General features: G+C 45.7%; 1 protein-coding gene across 17 annotated transcripts in view; it reads right to left on the reverse strand.

Moving 5' to 3' along the window:
* Nucleotides 1-15007, reverse strand: part of WDFY4 (WDFY family member 4) — a 415213-nt gene that overhangs the window by 285659 nt on the left and 114547 nt on the right. For 13 of the 17 annotated variants that reach the window (XR_010318150.1, XM_064269860.1, XM_064269858.1 and 10 more), the window contains one exon: nucleotides 13606-13699. Coding sequence is in view for 14 of the 17 variants with exons in the window: in XM_064269860.1 (XP_064125930.1) it covers nucleotides 13606-13699 (94 nt within the window). In the remaining 3 variants the exon portion in view is untranslated. The other 4 variants (XR_010318152.1, XR_010318151.1, XM_064269863.1 and 1 more) reach the window with 4 other exon arrangements.

Consider the following 15007-nt stretch of genomic DNA (forward strand, 5'->3'; position numbering starts at 1 on the left):
ACAAGCAGACAGTTTACAACGGAGGGGGCACTGGCAGGGGACACTGAGTTGGCCCCAGAGATGTGCTTTCTGTGACCCACACAATGTTTAAGCAGTTTCTGAATTAATTCCGATTTAAAAATATGAAAATTTTACATGAAAATCCAGACACATGGCTCCTCTCAAAACACAAAAAATTCTGCTCTCTGTGTTGAGAAGCAGCTGGCGCTGGACAGTGGCTGGACCTGCTGCTGGGCCCCCACACCCGGTCAGTAGACATCACTCATTCACAGCTCCTGCTTTCTCTCCATAGGCCTCGGGGTCTGCAACCCCTGGCTTTAAGGGTGGAATTCATGTGGCAGTACAAGCAAAGCACACCTCCCTGCCAGACGGATGCCTCACCACCTTTACATAGCAGGCTCAGCCCAGCATTTAAAGACCAGCTAAGTACAGGCCCCTGCAAGGAGTCTTGGCTGATACCTCTGCTGGACCCTCCAGGATTCCTCACGCTCTTGTCCACCCTCTCTCCATTGCTTGTATGTCTGGAGCACATTCTGCCACAGAGAGAGTTGTCTTTCTCTCACCCCTCCTAGATCCCAGGCTACTTCACTCCCTTTATGCTCCCTGAAGCATACAGTACACTGTTTTTACAATTTTCCTTTCTTGATAAAGTCCCTGGGAGGTGCCAATGGTTTGTGCTCAACTACTAACTTAAAGGTTGGTGGTTTGAGCCCACCCAGCAGCTTGGCAGGAGAAAAACCTGGCGACCTGCTTCCACAAAGGCTACAACCAAGAAAACCCTACGGAGCATCCCTGGCGATCTGCTTCCATCAAGACCTACGACCAAGAAAACCCTACGGAGCATCCCTGGCGATCTGCTTCCATCAAGACCTACGACCAAGAAAACCCTACGGAGCATCCCTGGCAATCTGCTTCCATAAAGACTACAACCAAGAAAACCCTACAGAACACTCCTACTCTGTAACACGTGGAGTCACCATGAATCAGAATGGACTCGGGGGGATGGGTTTGGTTTTCAGTTTCCTTGATCAAGAGATAAAACCCTGGAATCCCCAGTACTCCATGGATAAATAAATTGTTTGGCTAGAGTGTGGGAAAGGAGCATTTCCTTTATCAAAACTCTTAGGAACTGTCCACATTCTCTTTTATTGTCATACGAGATGTTGTCTGTAACAAGAGTGATACCAATTGACCTTCATGGAATTTTCCTTGCTATAGCTGATAGTGTTGGTGCCCATCTACTCCACCTACTCCAGGAGGGTGCACCCATCACAGCTGTCCCTTCTCTGGTGGGCTGTCCTCAGCTAAGAGGGAGCTGCCTTGCCTAGGAGGTTACATAACACACACAGACACACACACACAGATGCACAACAGACCACAGCCAATGAAGTCGGCTTCCCTGAGGCTCAGTGGTACAATTCCTGCTCCAGAGCTCCCCCTGGGATCAGGCTGAAGCTAGATGTCAGCTGACAGCAAATCAGCCCCTCCCCTGCACCATCCTGTTTCCCTCATGGCCCTTCTCCTGAGATCCACGTGCCTGAGTGTCTCATACCACTTCCAACTTGAGACACTGGCATCCTTTTCGTATTTTATGCCTTTGCTCCTAATTTGTGGTTTCAACAAAAAAAGATCTATGACAATATAAATTATCTGTTGGTTAGTCCACCAAAGTAAAGGCAGGAATAACCATAAAAGCATTTATTTGAATAATCTCCTTTTTTTTTTTTTTTTTAATGAGGACTAGGAGTCAGCACAGTGGTTCAGTGACAGAATTCTCACCTTCCATGCAAGAGACCGGGGTTTAATTCCCGGCCAATGCAACTCATTGGCAGCCACCACCTATTAGTGGAGGTTTGCCTGTTGCCATGATGCTAAACTGGTTTTAGTGGAGTTTCCAGACTAGGACACACTAAGAAGAAAGGCCTAGTGATTTACTTCTGAAAATCAGGCAATTAAAACTCTATGGATCACAATGGTCCAATCTACAACCCACCACAGGGGTGGGCAGCACTGGGCAGCATTTTGCTCTGTTGAGCATGGAGTCACCACAAGTCAGGGGCTGAGTGGACAGCAGCCAAGAACAATAAGGAATGAGCTCTAGTCTCACTGTCTTTTTCCAGAACCTTGGACAACTCATAGACCATCTGCTACTGACACTGTCCATGAAATCCTTTTTGGAGTTCTTCTCTGCTTTCCTTTCTTCCCTTTCTCCTCAAACAAGCATTAAATGTCTTCTCCATGTCAGGTTCTCGGTAAAGTTCTAGAAATTCAAAGATGAACAAGACACTGTCCCTGCTGACAAGGAAATCACAGAGTAAAGGTGAGAGAGGTGAGTTGACAGTCTCTACACAGTGTGAGACGTGCTGAAACTGAGAATTTACAGTGTTCGGCGTGGAGGTTAAATTATGCTGTTGGTGAAGAATATTGAATATACCGTGTGCTGCCAGAAGAACAAACAAATCTGTCTTGGAAGAAGTACTGCCAGAACGTTCCATAGAAGTGAAGATGACATGACTTCATCTCCGTACTTTGGACATGTTATCAGGAGGGACCCGTCCCTGAAGAAGGACATCATGCTTGGTAAAGTAAAGTTAGGGTTAGGGTTAGAGTTAGGGTTAGGGCTAGGGTTAGGGTTAGGGCTAGGGTTAACAAAAAAGAAGACCCTCAACAAGATGGACTGACACAGTAGCTCCAACAATGGGATCAAGCATAACAATTGTGGGGATGGTGCAGGACCAGGCAGTGTTGTAGTCATAACCAACTCGACAGCACATAACAACAACAACAGGGTAGAGGGGTGGAGAGGGTTTCCTGAAGCCCCTCAGGCATTTCCCAGACCCCACTACTTCCATATGCACAGTCAGCTGGGGAGAAATCCTGTCTAGAGACGGGCAAGAGTTGTTTGTATCACTGAGGGAAAGAAAACAAGTAAGATGCAATTCTTCAACAAGCTGCTACCATTTTGTAGTATACATGCTTCAAGGATCAAAATGCATGGGAAAAATATTTATAATGCTAATCACCGGTTTCTAGACTTTTTTAAAACAATGAATAGTTAACACTGCTCACGATTCTACTTCCTCCCACCTGCGTTCCAAATACATGACAACTGTAGTTCCTGCCTCAAACTGACAGCATCACACTGAAATTCCTATCTTTAAGACGTCTTTTGGTAACATTTCTGATTTAAAGATGGGGGGCAAGGAGATCCTTGGTGTCGTGAACAAATAAGCACTCAGCTACTAATGGAAAGGCTAAGGTTCGAACCCGCCATGAGGCTCCTTGGAAGAAGGGTCTGGTGATCTACTTCTGAAAGAGCACAGCCACTGGGGAAAAAATTGGGGGAAGTGTGCTATATTAGATTGGTTTTTCAGGTGCACATCCTATCAGGCAGGATTTCTACATTCCAAAATGTTACCATTTGCCAATGTTTCTATTAGCCTGAGGACATGACATCCCTGATGCTAAGGAGAGGTCTCTCATCCCTTAGAGGGAGATAACCATCATTCCTGTACAGGTTGCATTTACACAGCCAGGGTGAGCTGGCAGGTGGACACATGGACCCCAAAAGGGACTGGCAACCAAAGGCAGAAATGCCTAAGTTAATTTGCACTAAACAGTTGCGTCCCTTCTACTTTGAGAAGGTCTTCCATGTGCCTACCCTAACGCCTCAACGTCATCTCCCCAGATCTTCCTTACGACATTTTCAGTGCCCTTACCTGCATTCCACCAGAGCCTGTATTTCTGCCTTCTTTCTTCCTCACTATTCTCAAAGCAAAAAGGAATGTCCACCTTTGAGACTTTTGGGTTTGTTTTGTTTTGTTTTCACTAGAGCGGGAATACTTAAAATGTAAATTTTTTAAAAAAGAAAGTTTTCAAAGGGGAGAAATGCTGATCTCGTCTAATGGTGCCACAAGTTTACTCCGAAATCTGCTCAGTTCCCCATAATGGAGGAGGCAACATTGATCGCCTCATTATCACTGCGGCTCTGTCAATACCAATATTGCCTTGTTTTGAATAAAATGTGCTGTTTTTTTTTAATGTCGGTTCCAGTAAAATGGGGTTTTAGTGAAAATATGAGCAGTAGCAGGAAGCCAGTCTGGTTTCTCCTCCTACAAATGAATTGATTTTCCTAACACATATTACTCCCAGCACAGGCAAGGGGATGGTGGTTCAATTAGGACTCCGCGGTAACCTGGCAGGGTCACCAGGCTGGTCAGCAGACCAGACCCACCCTGCACATGATCACAGAGCAATAATGGGGCAGCCTGGAAGATTTCTGCCTTCTCCACTTGAGTCGAGCCTCGAGTCTGACCTTGTCCCGCTGTGGATGTTTCTTCATTCTTTCTTTTCCACTTTATTTTCTGACCTGCATTAATAATGGATGGTGCAAATGATTAACATGTTCAGCAGCTAACCAAAAGGTTGGAGGTTTGAGTCCATCCAAAGGCACCTGGGAAGAAAGGTCTAGTGACCTACTTTCCAAAAATCAGCCATTGAAAACCTTCTTGAACACTGTTCTACTCTGACACACACGGGGTCACCATGAATTGGAATCGACTTGATGGAGCTGGTGGTGGTAGCCTAACCCCAGTGAGGGGCTGGGTCCCCCAGAACAAGTTCCTTCCAGGAGGAATGGGCCCTCAGGTCCATCGGTCCACGGCATCTCCTGTACATTAACACCACCATCCTGATAGACACAAACATCACCCAACGACCTGAGTTTGCTTCTCCAATCATTCTGCCACAACAAGGGACTTCTGTTGAGTTACTCAATTTGGATGAGTCATTTGTCCCAATTTTGTTAAAATATTCTTCATTTAATGATTTTGGAAGAGTGATGCTAGAGTTTAAGCGACCTCAGATCTTTAAGATAAAAACTGTAAACACTATGTGCTAGATAAATACGACTCATCAATGTGTTTTACATGACGAGTTGTTGATATGCCTGTTGTTCTGTTAGAGTTAGTTCTCTCTTTACATGAGCATTCTACATGATTCACTCATCTGTGTTACCTGTATGGCCTATATTTCAACTTCCACCCCATAGCATCTCTTCTTTCTTTTATCCCCTTCATCTCTGTGTGGGATCATGTTTATTTGGTCTATTTCAGAGGCTACCCTGAGAAGTCACCTGGATCTTGACCAGGATTTAGACTTTGTACTCAGAAATAATGAAGTATTTGGAGGGATAGGGTACAGTGAGGAAAAGCATAGGACACTTAGAAGTTCAACATGTTTGGAATCTCTGTTGTTGTTGTTGTTAGTTGCCACCCGGTTGGCTCCAACTCGTGGAAACCTTATGTACAACAGAAGGAGATGTGCCTGGCCCTGAACCATCACCATGACTGGTGGTACGTTTGAGTCCATTCTGTGGCCACTGTGTCAGTCCACCTCATTTAGCACTTGCCTCGTTTTCACTGATTTCCGCTTTACTAAACATGTCGTCCTTTTCTAATCATTGGTCTTTCTTGATGATGTGTCCAAAGCAAGCAAGACAAAGTCTTACCATCCTCACTTCTAAGGCGAACTGGTTGTGTTTCTTCCAGAACTAATTTGTTTGTTCTTCTGCCAGTCCTCAATATATTCAATATTCTTCACCAACACCACAATTCAAATGCATCAATTCCCCTCCTCTCTTCCTTTTTCGTTGTCTAATTTTCAAATCCATATGAAGCAATTAAACAGACCATGGCTTGGGGCAGGGGCACCTTAGTCAAAGTGACATCTTTACTTATCAAAACTTTAAAAAGGTCTTTTGCAGCATATTTGGTTTTGAAATTTATAGTGTGTTATAATTTAACAAAGCAAAGATCCTTTTTACCAATTTCCTCATTGGAGGAAATGGCTCTCTTTTCAAATAGCCTGCCCTTACACGGCACCATGCAGTGCTATCGACGCTGTCAATATTTTAGTTACTTGAAACCCGCATGATTAGTACAATGTGTTTGAAATACAGAGTAATTCCAGAAAATGGCACCTTTTCCAAATGTAGACACAAATGAATTGATCCACGAGTGCAGCCCTGAACCTGATCTTTCTCTCCCACCAGGCTGTGCAGGAGGCTTCCGTGGCTGCAGTAATCTCTACAGCAGCCTAGAGGCCCTGGAACACACCCCAACAGTGGTTCCTCTAAATCCCAGGTCTGATCACGTCATCACTTTCCAGTGGCCTCTAACCGAAACTACTCCCTTACAGGAAAGGCTGCTCGGTGCAAGGGCAAGAGATCCAGGAGCCTCAGGTCGGGCAGGCTGCCACCTGGCAATGATGTTCACTCTGCCATATAATTGCTACAAGCTCCAAGTCCTCATCTGCAAATTGGGAACACTGATATCCACCTGGCGTGGCAATTATAAAGATTAAATGATAAGGTGCAACATTTTTGGCAACTAATAACAGCAGCGACGCCATTTAGCAAAGCTGCTGTGTGTGCTCTGCTCTCCATGCTAAGTATTCAGGCAAGCCTTCTTAGTCCTCCCAGTAACCCACAAGGAAAGGGACATTATTACTCCTATGCTCTAGGAGTCCCTGGTTGGAACAAACAGCAACTCTTAGCCAAAAGGTTGCCAGTTCAAATCCATCCAGAGGTGCTTCAGAAGATGCCCAGTGATCTGCTTCTGAAAGGGCAATCCTACTCTGCACACGAGGTCACCATAAGTTGAGATCGACTCGGTGGCAGCTAACAATAATAGCCATCAGTATGGATTACACCTGAAAAAAAAGAAAACAAAAACCCTCGCAACTGATCCAGTGAACAACATCAGGATAAATGGTGAAGAATTGAAATTTTTGAGGATTTTATTCTACTTGTATCAAGAGTCAATGCTCATGGAAGCAGCAGTCAAGAAATAAAATAATATATTATGTTGGGGAAATGTGCTGCAAGAGACCTCTCTAAAGTTCTGAAAAGCAAAGGTATCGTTCTGGTGACTAAGGTGTTCCTGACCTGAGCCATGGTCTTTTCAATTGTCTCATATGCATGTGAAAGCTGGGCAATGAAAAAGAAAGATTGAAGAAGAGATGACACATTTGAATTGTAGTGTTGGAGAAGAATATTGAATATATTGTGGACTGCCAGAAGAACTAACAAATCAGTCTTGGAGGAAGTACATCCAGAATGTTCCTTAGAAACAAGGATAGCGAGCCTTCGTCTTGCTTACTTTAAACACATGATCAGGAAAGACCAATCGCCAGAAAAGAATATCATGTGTGGTAAAGCAGAGGGTCAGTGAAAATGAGGGAAACCCTCCATGAGATGGAGATTGACACGGTAGCTACAACAATGGGCTCAAACATACCAACCATCGTGCAGATTACACAGGATCAGGTAATGTTTTGTTCTGTTGTACATAAGGTCACTATCTCAGTTACCTAGTGCTGCTATAACAGAAATACCACAAGTGGACGGCTTTAACAAATGGAAATTTATTCTCTCACAGCCTAGGAGGCTAGAAGTCCTAACTCAGGGTGCCAGCTTCCGGGGAAGGCTTTCTCTCTGTGTCAGTTCTACGGGAAGGTCCTTATCATCAATCTTCCCCTGGTCTAGGAGCTTCTCAGCACAGGGACATCAGGTCCAAAAGACATGCTCTGCTCCTGGTGCTTCTTTCTTGGTGGCATGAGGTTCTACTTCTCTCTGCTCAATTCTCTCTTTTATATCTCAAAAGAGATTGACTCAAGATACAATCTAATGCTATAGATCGAGTTCTGATTCATTAACATAACTGTCTCTGATCTTGCCTCATTAACATCATAGAGGTCAGGATTTACAACACACGGGAAAATTACATCAAATCATAAAATGGAGGACAACCACACAATACCAATCATGGTCTAGCCAAGCTGATATACATTTTGGGGGACACAATTCAATCCAAACCAGTCACCATGAGTTGGAGCTGATTCTATGGCAACCAACAACACCAACAATAGCAAAGGAAGTTAAGGATCAAAGAGGTCAAGTCATTTCCCCCCAGAGCCAAATGGCCCGTGACTTGAGGTGGCAGACCTGACATCTGACCAAGGCCTGCAGTCTTCATAGCCGGAGCTCTGCCCTCACATGGTGAGTGTTTGTTAAGTGAAGCAATGACGAAGACAATTACGACGATGCTGACAACAGATGGTAACCCATCAAAATTCACCTTCTTAGCATGACGTCCAAGGCCCTTTGTGATGTGGCTTCAGCTGGCACCTCTCTAGCCCCACGCACTGACATTCCACCCCCACGGTCTGTTCCAGCTCAGCTGAACTGCTGGAGGTTCCCAAACAGGCATCTTTGTGCATCTCTGCGGTTTGCTGTTGTTGATTCTGTTTTGCCTTCCTCATCTCCCTTTTTCTTTGTGTTCCCACTTCTCTGTGGCTTTCCCTTCCCTGGGCCCCAAGGCCTTGCGGGGAAATCTCTCTTACGGCCATCAGCACGTTGTGTTACCACCTTCTACGCTCATCCTCACCACCCTCAAACCCAGACAGTTCCCATCACGTTCACCTCTGAATCCTCAGTGGTATGTAGAAGGTGTCTGGTAATTATTCACAGAAGCAATGCTCGAACACAGGCTGAGTTCCACCTCTGCTAAATGGGATCTGGCTTCTCCGCCCCGAGTTACAGTTCCCATGTGAGCAAGCAAATATTCCTCTGCTATGGCTGGTGCAAGTGGCTTGTCCTTCACTACTAAAGGTTGGTAGTTCAAACCCACCCAATGGCACCATGGAAGAAAGGCCTGGTGATCTGCTTCAGAAAGATTACAGCCAATAAAACCCTATGGAGCAGTTCTACTCTCAAACACATGGGGTCGCTATGCGTTGGAATCAACTTGGTGGCAAAGGAATGGGGAGGACTGATTGAAGGCCACAGCCCTCGTGGAGGGGGAGTGATGCTTTGGACTGGAAAGCCCTTCAACGCTGGGCAATGTTCTAGTCCAAGAGCCATATCCCTGTGGCAAGACCCCATGGCTGCTGAGCACACTGGAACGGAAAAGCATCTTACTTCCCAATGAGCTATTTCTTTCCCGGGCCAGCTCAGCTCAGAGAACTGAGCTGGACTCCATTTTTGCCTTGTGCTTAAGTCATTAACAATCACAGTAAAATTCCCACAGCCCGATTTTAAACACTGGTCTTGATGCAAGAGGCAGAAAACAGCTGGATTATCTGATTCCAAGAGCAGCTCTCAGGGCCGACGCGATAAAGGGGGAAAAACACCTTTAGGTTGTGAACAGAACAAATTTAATGTGGCCACGATTGGGAATAAATCAGAACGCCCACATGGTTATTTACATAGTTGTCTTTAAAATGACACGTGTGCCAGGACAGTCACCGCCTGCTCATCCAGGGGTAGGGAGGCTCCTGCGTGATGCACAGTGGTGAGAGTGTGGGGAGCGCTGACGAGTCAAAGACCTAGGGGGGCTGCGTGGGCACTTGCTTCCCATCTTTTTAGTAACACTGCCATCTGCTGGAACTTTTCAGGCAACCTTCTCCTGCACCAAAATCCTGCAGTCAGTTTCGTTTCAGCATTTTCTTGCCTGCTCTCACTTCTCTTCTGATTTACTCTTCTATTTGTTGTTATGAGCTTTGTCTCCCCTTTCAGAAATTAATTACTATAATTATCCAACTTTTAATAGCTGCTGATTTGGCACACGCAGAAAATATTTGAGAAAATGCATCACTACATTTCATTTGCATATTTGAGAGGCATTCAGGCAGAATTAGACTTTTCCTAAATTACTTATTGTGACCTGAATAGAGAAAAAGTAAACTACCAAGCAGAATTCTCATTTGCATACTCAGTTTGTCCAATTACCGTCACAGACTAAGCAAAAAACCAAAGTTCTTCCCCACGCAGTGGTGACGTGACAACTCCGGGGTTTATCTGGAACTCGGGTTCATCCGTGGGGGGCTTCCACGCACACAGGAAACAGCAGGACATGCCACTGCGGCTCTGAGTCGCTTCCTCGGTCACCATAGCGTGGGTCTTGGCAGAACGAGTTCCTGTTCCGCTGTTAAGATCGTCTAAACCACCCGCTTGGACATTCTCGTTGCGAATACATTGCATTGTCCTAAACACAGCTAAGGAGGGTAAACTTGCTCACATCGAGGAGATTTCACCTGAAAAAGTATACACAGCCCAGAATGCACGGCCCTTCATTCTGCAAGAGCTGCAGAGCTGAGAAATCCACTCATCCCACGTGTACTGAGCGTGGGTGGGGAGCCATCTTCAGGGCCTTCCCTCAACAGCCCCATGACCTTAGGAACTTACACAGCTTTCCTGAGGACCATGCAACTGCAGAACGGGAAGCTGTATATACTTACAGAGCTGGTGTGAAGATGGATGAAATAACACTCCCCAGTGTGTCTTAGTTTCCAATGTGCTCCAGGCAGGGTCCGAGACTTGAATGCCAAGGTAAAGAAGGGAAGCTCCCAGAGTTTAGGTAACTCATTGGCTAGAAGACATTCGATTTAGGGATCAAGTATTTCCATCCAGCAATTGGACACTTATGACAATTATGGTGGCTAGTCTTTAAAGATGTCCCCACCATTCCCCTGTCCTGCCCTTCACAACAGCATGGGAAGCCGTTTCCTCTGAGCTGAGCTTGTGACTTGCTTTAACCAACAGAATGCCGTGCAAGTAACAACAGCTTGTTCCAGGCCCAAGCCTTAGGAGCGCCTAGCTGCTTTGGCTTTTGAGTTCTTGCAAATCCTGAGCTGTTACGGAATCTGCTAGAGGGTCCACTGGAGACACCACCTGTGGAGACCACATGTAGAGGGCTCCATGAAGGAGGCCCCAGAATCCCACTGACAGCTTGAGTCAAGGCCCCAGACTTAGAACCCCAGGTGAGTCATTGCAGCCAGCCCCTGGCCATTTGAGGCAGCCTTGCTGTGGTGCCATCTCTACAAGTGAAGAGGTCCTCCTGGATGGGCCAGCCCTGCAGACATCATGTTGAGTCAGAGAGGAGCCACTCTGCTGAGCTTTGTTTAAATTCCTGACCCACACAACTGTGAGAGATACCAAAACGGTTGTGGTTAATTTGGGGGACAGTTTGTTACACAGCAATTGATAACTGGACGGATAATTACACCCATTTTATTCTGGCCTACTCACTTCTTCTCTGCAAATGTTTAAAACTATAAAATGCATTTCATTTCACTACTATATTTCTCTCCGTTCATTTCCTAATCATTTTGTCCTCACTTCCCAGCACATGACCAGGGGTCAGAACAAAAAGTCCTGTTACCAAAGAGGCATGTTGGCATGGAAGCTGGTTAGCTGTTTTTGTAATCCTGTACCAAACGGTACGGGATTTCCTCTGTGAAACCAGTTCCCTCCCCTGCCCTCTCCCCATCAAGGATCTTGGCTCCTCTGTTCCACTTCTCTCTCTGACCTCTGAGGGACCGCAGTATTTTACTAGGTCATGGTCATTTTCATGCCATCACTACTAATGCCAACTAGGGGTCATTTCCTCCTTTAAATTCTGGCCAAAGCAAAATGGGGCCCCTCACTGTCAGTGTGCCAGGCTCCCGACATTCTTCCTGTGAAAACCACCACTTTGGAGGGCCAGATCCACCAACTATCTTCAAACGTCATTTCAATTCTCCAAGCCCATACTTCATTATTGATTAGCATGGAGACAATAATAAAAACTTTTTAGAAAACCAAACCAGCTGTTGTCAAGTCAGTTCCGACTCATGGCCACCCCGTGTGTGTCAGAGTAAAACTGTGCTCCGTGAGGTTTTCAATGACTGTGATCTTTCAGAAGCAGACCTTCAGGCCTTTCTTCCAAGGAGCCTCTGGCCGGATTCAACCTGCCAACCTTTCGGTTAGTAGCCAAGCGCCTAACCGTTGGGACGCCCAGGGTCTCCTGGAAGCAGTAATAACCCCCAACAAAACTGCCACGAGGATTCAATAAGCAATGTCTGGTAAATAGTAAGTGCTCAGTTAAACTCATTCCACTTCCTGTAATAAATCTAACCTATAGTGGAACATTTGTTAGGTCTTCCTCAGCCATTTCATTCTCTTTCTCAAACCTTCTAAAATATTTATCTTTCATATTTAGATTTTGCTTTGTTCTGTTACTTGATGGTTTCCCATACAAACCTGCCTCCTCCAATGAGGTTCTCAGTTCTGCCAAGACAGAAATTTGGGAGTTGCCTTTGGGTGCTCCCTCCTCCCACTCCCCAGACCCATTCATCCCAGGGCCCTGTGGCCCCATCTCTGAATAGGCCTTGTTACTGATTGAGCTGTGTCCGCCCAAAATATGTGTTGGAAGCCTGTAACTGTGCATGTAATCTCTTTTGGAAAAAGGGTTTTCTTTGCTGTGTTAACGAGGCCCTGCCAGTATAGGGCGTGTCCTGTTGAATTATAAAGAGTAGCACAGCCACAGAGACAAGGAAGCAAAAAACGGGAGGACACCAAGGAGCCGAGGAATGCTGGAAGAGACAAGGATCTTTCTCCAGAGCCGACAGAAAGAGCCTTCCCCTAGAGCCAGCATCCTGAATTTGGATTTATTGCCTCCCGAACTGTGAGAAAATTAGTTTCTGTTCTTTAAAGCCACTCACATGTGGTATTTGTGTTACTGCAGCTTAGGAGACTAAGACAGGTCTCTTCCTCCTTTCGTTCACGCCTTCCCACAGACATCCCTCTAATCCCCCCAGTCCTGTCCCACCTAGACTGTGGAAATAGCTTCCTAACTGGTTTCCCCTTACCTACTCCACACAAGCCCCCATTTCCAGTCTATCATCCATGCATCAGCCAAAGTGATAAGCTTAATACAAAATAAAAAGATGTCATTCCTTGCATCTACTTTGGGAGGCTTCTAGTTGGCCTTGGCATAAAGCTCCAAGCCCTGGCTTCCAGCCTACCTCTCCATGCCCCACCCTGCACTTCTGCTCTGCCGCTGGGTTCCTGCCCCAGGGTCTGTTTCTGGCTCTTCCCCTCCTGGTTCACTTCTGCTCCTCTTCAGGTTTCTGTTTAGATGTCACCATCTAGGAGATGGTCTCCCTGACCTCTACTCCACCATTTAAATAAGATGTATTTAGGACTGTCCCCCACTCCACTCATTCTCTCTCAGCACCCAGTTTTTCCCCTTAGTATCCCTTGTCACAACTTGTAATTGCATATTCATTTGTGAGTTTATTTATTTAAAGCCCATTTGCATTATTACAAACCCCCAGTCCCCAGCAGAGATGGAGGCGCAATGAGGAACATGTCTGTGTCCATCTTGTTAACATTGCATGTCCCACACACAGCACGAGGCCAGGAGCATGGTGGACCCCGTGGGCAGAATGGATTCATGAGGAGTGATGGACTTCCGGTGCACACACCCACCAGAGCCCAGTGCTGAGCTTGGAACCCAGCACTTGCCCCAAGCTAAGTGTTGTTTTTAGAAGGTTGCCTCAATGACAGAAGTGATCTGTTTTGAATGGCTTTGGAAGGGTGGGCATAAATCAGTCAAGGGTCTCAGACACACTGACATTTCCCCACAGGAAGTATTTCCCAAGACGGGGTCCAGGGGGTCTGCTAATGCACGGGTTACCAAGAGCAAAGGCAAAAAGAAAAAGGGAGTTTTAGGTCAGAAAGAGCTTAAATGATCAATTATGTCAAGAAGGCAAAGCAAGTACCTGGGGGTGATCTTCATGGTACACCCGGGGCAGCAGCCTCACCATGATACACACCATCCCGGGGTGCAAGATTGCAGCATCACCGTCTTCCGTCCTGCAAGAGAAGGAAAGAAGGGCATCACTCTCAGAGTCCCTTCTAGTCTCTTCTTTTCACAGGACCTTCTGGATCTTTCCTTCTGAGACAGAGCAGGATACACATCCTCAGGCTACTATTTATTATCTATAGGATCTTGAACTAATTAAAGCGATCCTAACTTTCCCAGTGCAAAATGGATCCAATGATACCATATGTTCCTCATAGAGACCTGTAGAATAATGTTTTTATGCTCTAAGACAGTCAGAGTTGACAGCTGATGTTCAATGGAAGCTAGTTCCGTGGTTATCTTCTCTCCTCTCCTCCCCCAGATAAGTGGGAGATTGAGAACCTCTCACTTTATATTAAACACACACTCCACACTTTCGAGGATCCAATCAAGATGGTATAAGCACACTTCACTATGTTTTTCCCATTGAAGGCAACACAAAACCTTGGACAAAATGCATGGAACAACTCTCTGAGGACTCTGCAAAGTAAATGGTTGGAAGAAGAAAACCAGAGCTCAAAGCACCATGGAACTGGCAAGAACTTTCCTGGATTTTTTCCTTTTGGTATCCCCTAGCATGGACTCAAAGGCAGCCTGAAACCTGGAGCGGTGCACCAGGTGTGGACAGGACAGAAAAAGCTCCAGGAGAAGACCTCTATTTCTGGCCTAAGAAGCATGAAAGGTGCCTCTTAAAGAACAGAGAGGAAATACCTCAGGATCTTCTTACTGAGTTCCCCTTCTTTCCCACCTCAGACTCCAGGCAATCTGGCATCAGCATTAACATTGACAGTGGAAGTGATCAGGCAGGTGTCTAAAACTCTCTGGGAAGAGAATTCCTCTCTAACCAGAGGAACTATGGCCCTGAGAGTGTGGGTGAAATCTCCATTTTTTTTTTTTTTTTTTTTTCTCTTTAGCCTCTCACCACTGGGTCCCAGAGTCATGCAGGGAAATTAAAGCCTCAGCTTTCTAGCAAAGAAGCAGGAAGATGGTCCCTAAGAAAGTATTAGGGAAATGATAAAGAGACTTGAGAAAGACCATTACATTTTGTATTAACTTTTGGGTTCAATTCTGAGCTGTGCATGAATGGATCTGTCCCTAAACTACATACCAAAGGCTTTGAGAGCTGAACAGTCGGGTAGACCACCACTTAAGGCTGGCTACTGCACAGGCCAAACGGGGGCAGATCAAATAGCATTGCAAAGGCTTTGAAAACAGAACCAGTATTGGAAGCACAGCCCAGAGAAGCTGGATAGAAACTTGAAACCTAAATCTAACTGGGTCAACTGCCTGTTAAAATAAGATTAATATCCAAAATGCCC

The sequence above is a fragment of the Loxodonta africana genome, chromosome 16 (assembly GCF_030014295.1).
Source record: "Loxodonta africana isolate mLoxAfr1 chromosome 16, mLoxAfr1.hap2, whole genome shotgun sequence".
In the NCBI taxonomy this organism is placed as follows: Eukaryota; Metazoa; Chordata; class Mammalia; order Proboscidea; family Elephantidae; genus Loxodonta; species Loxodonta africana.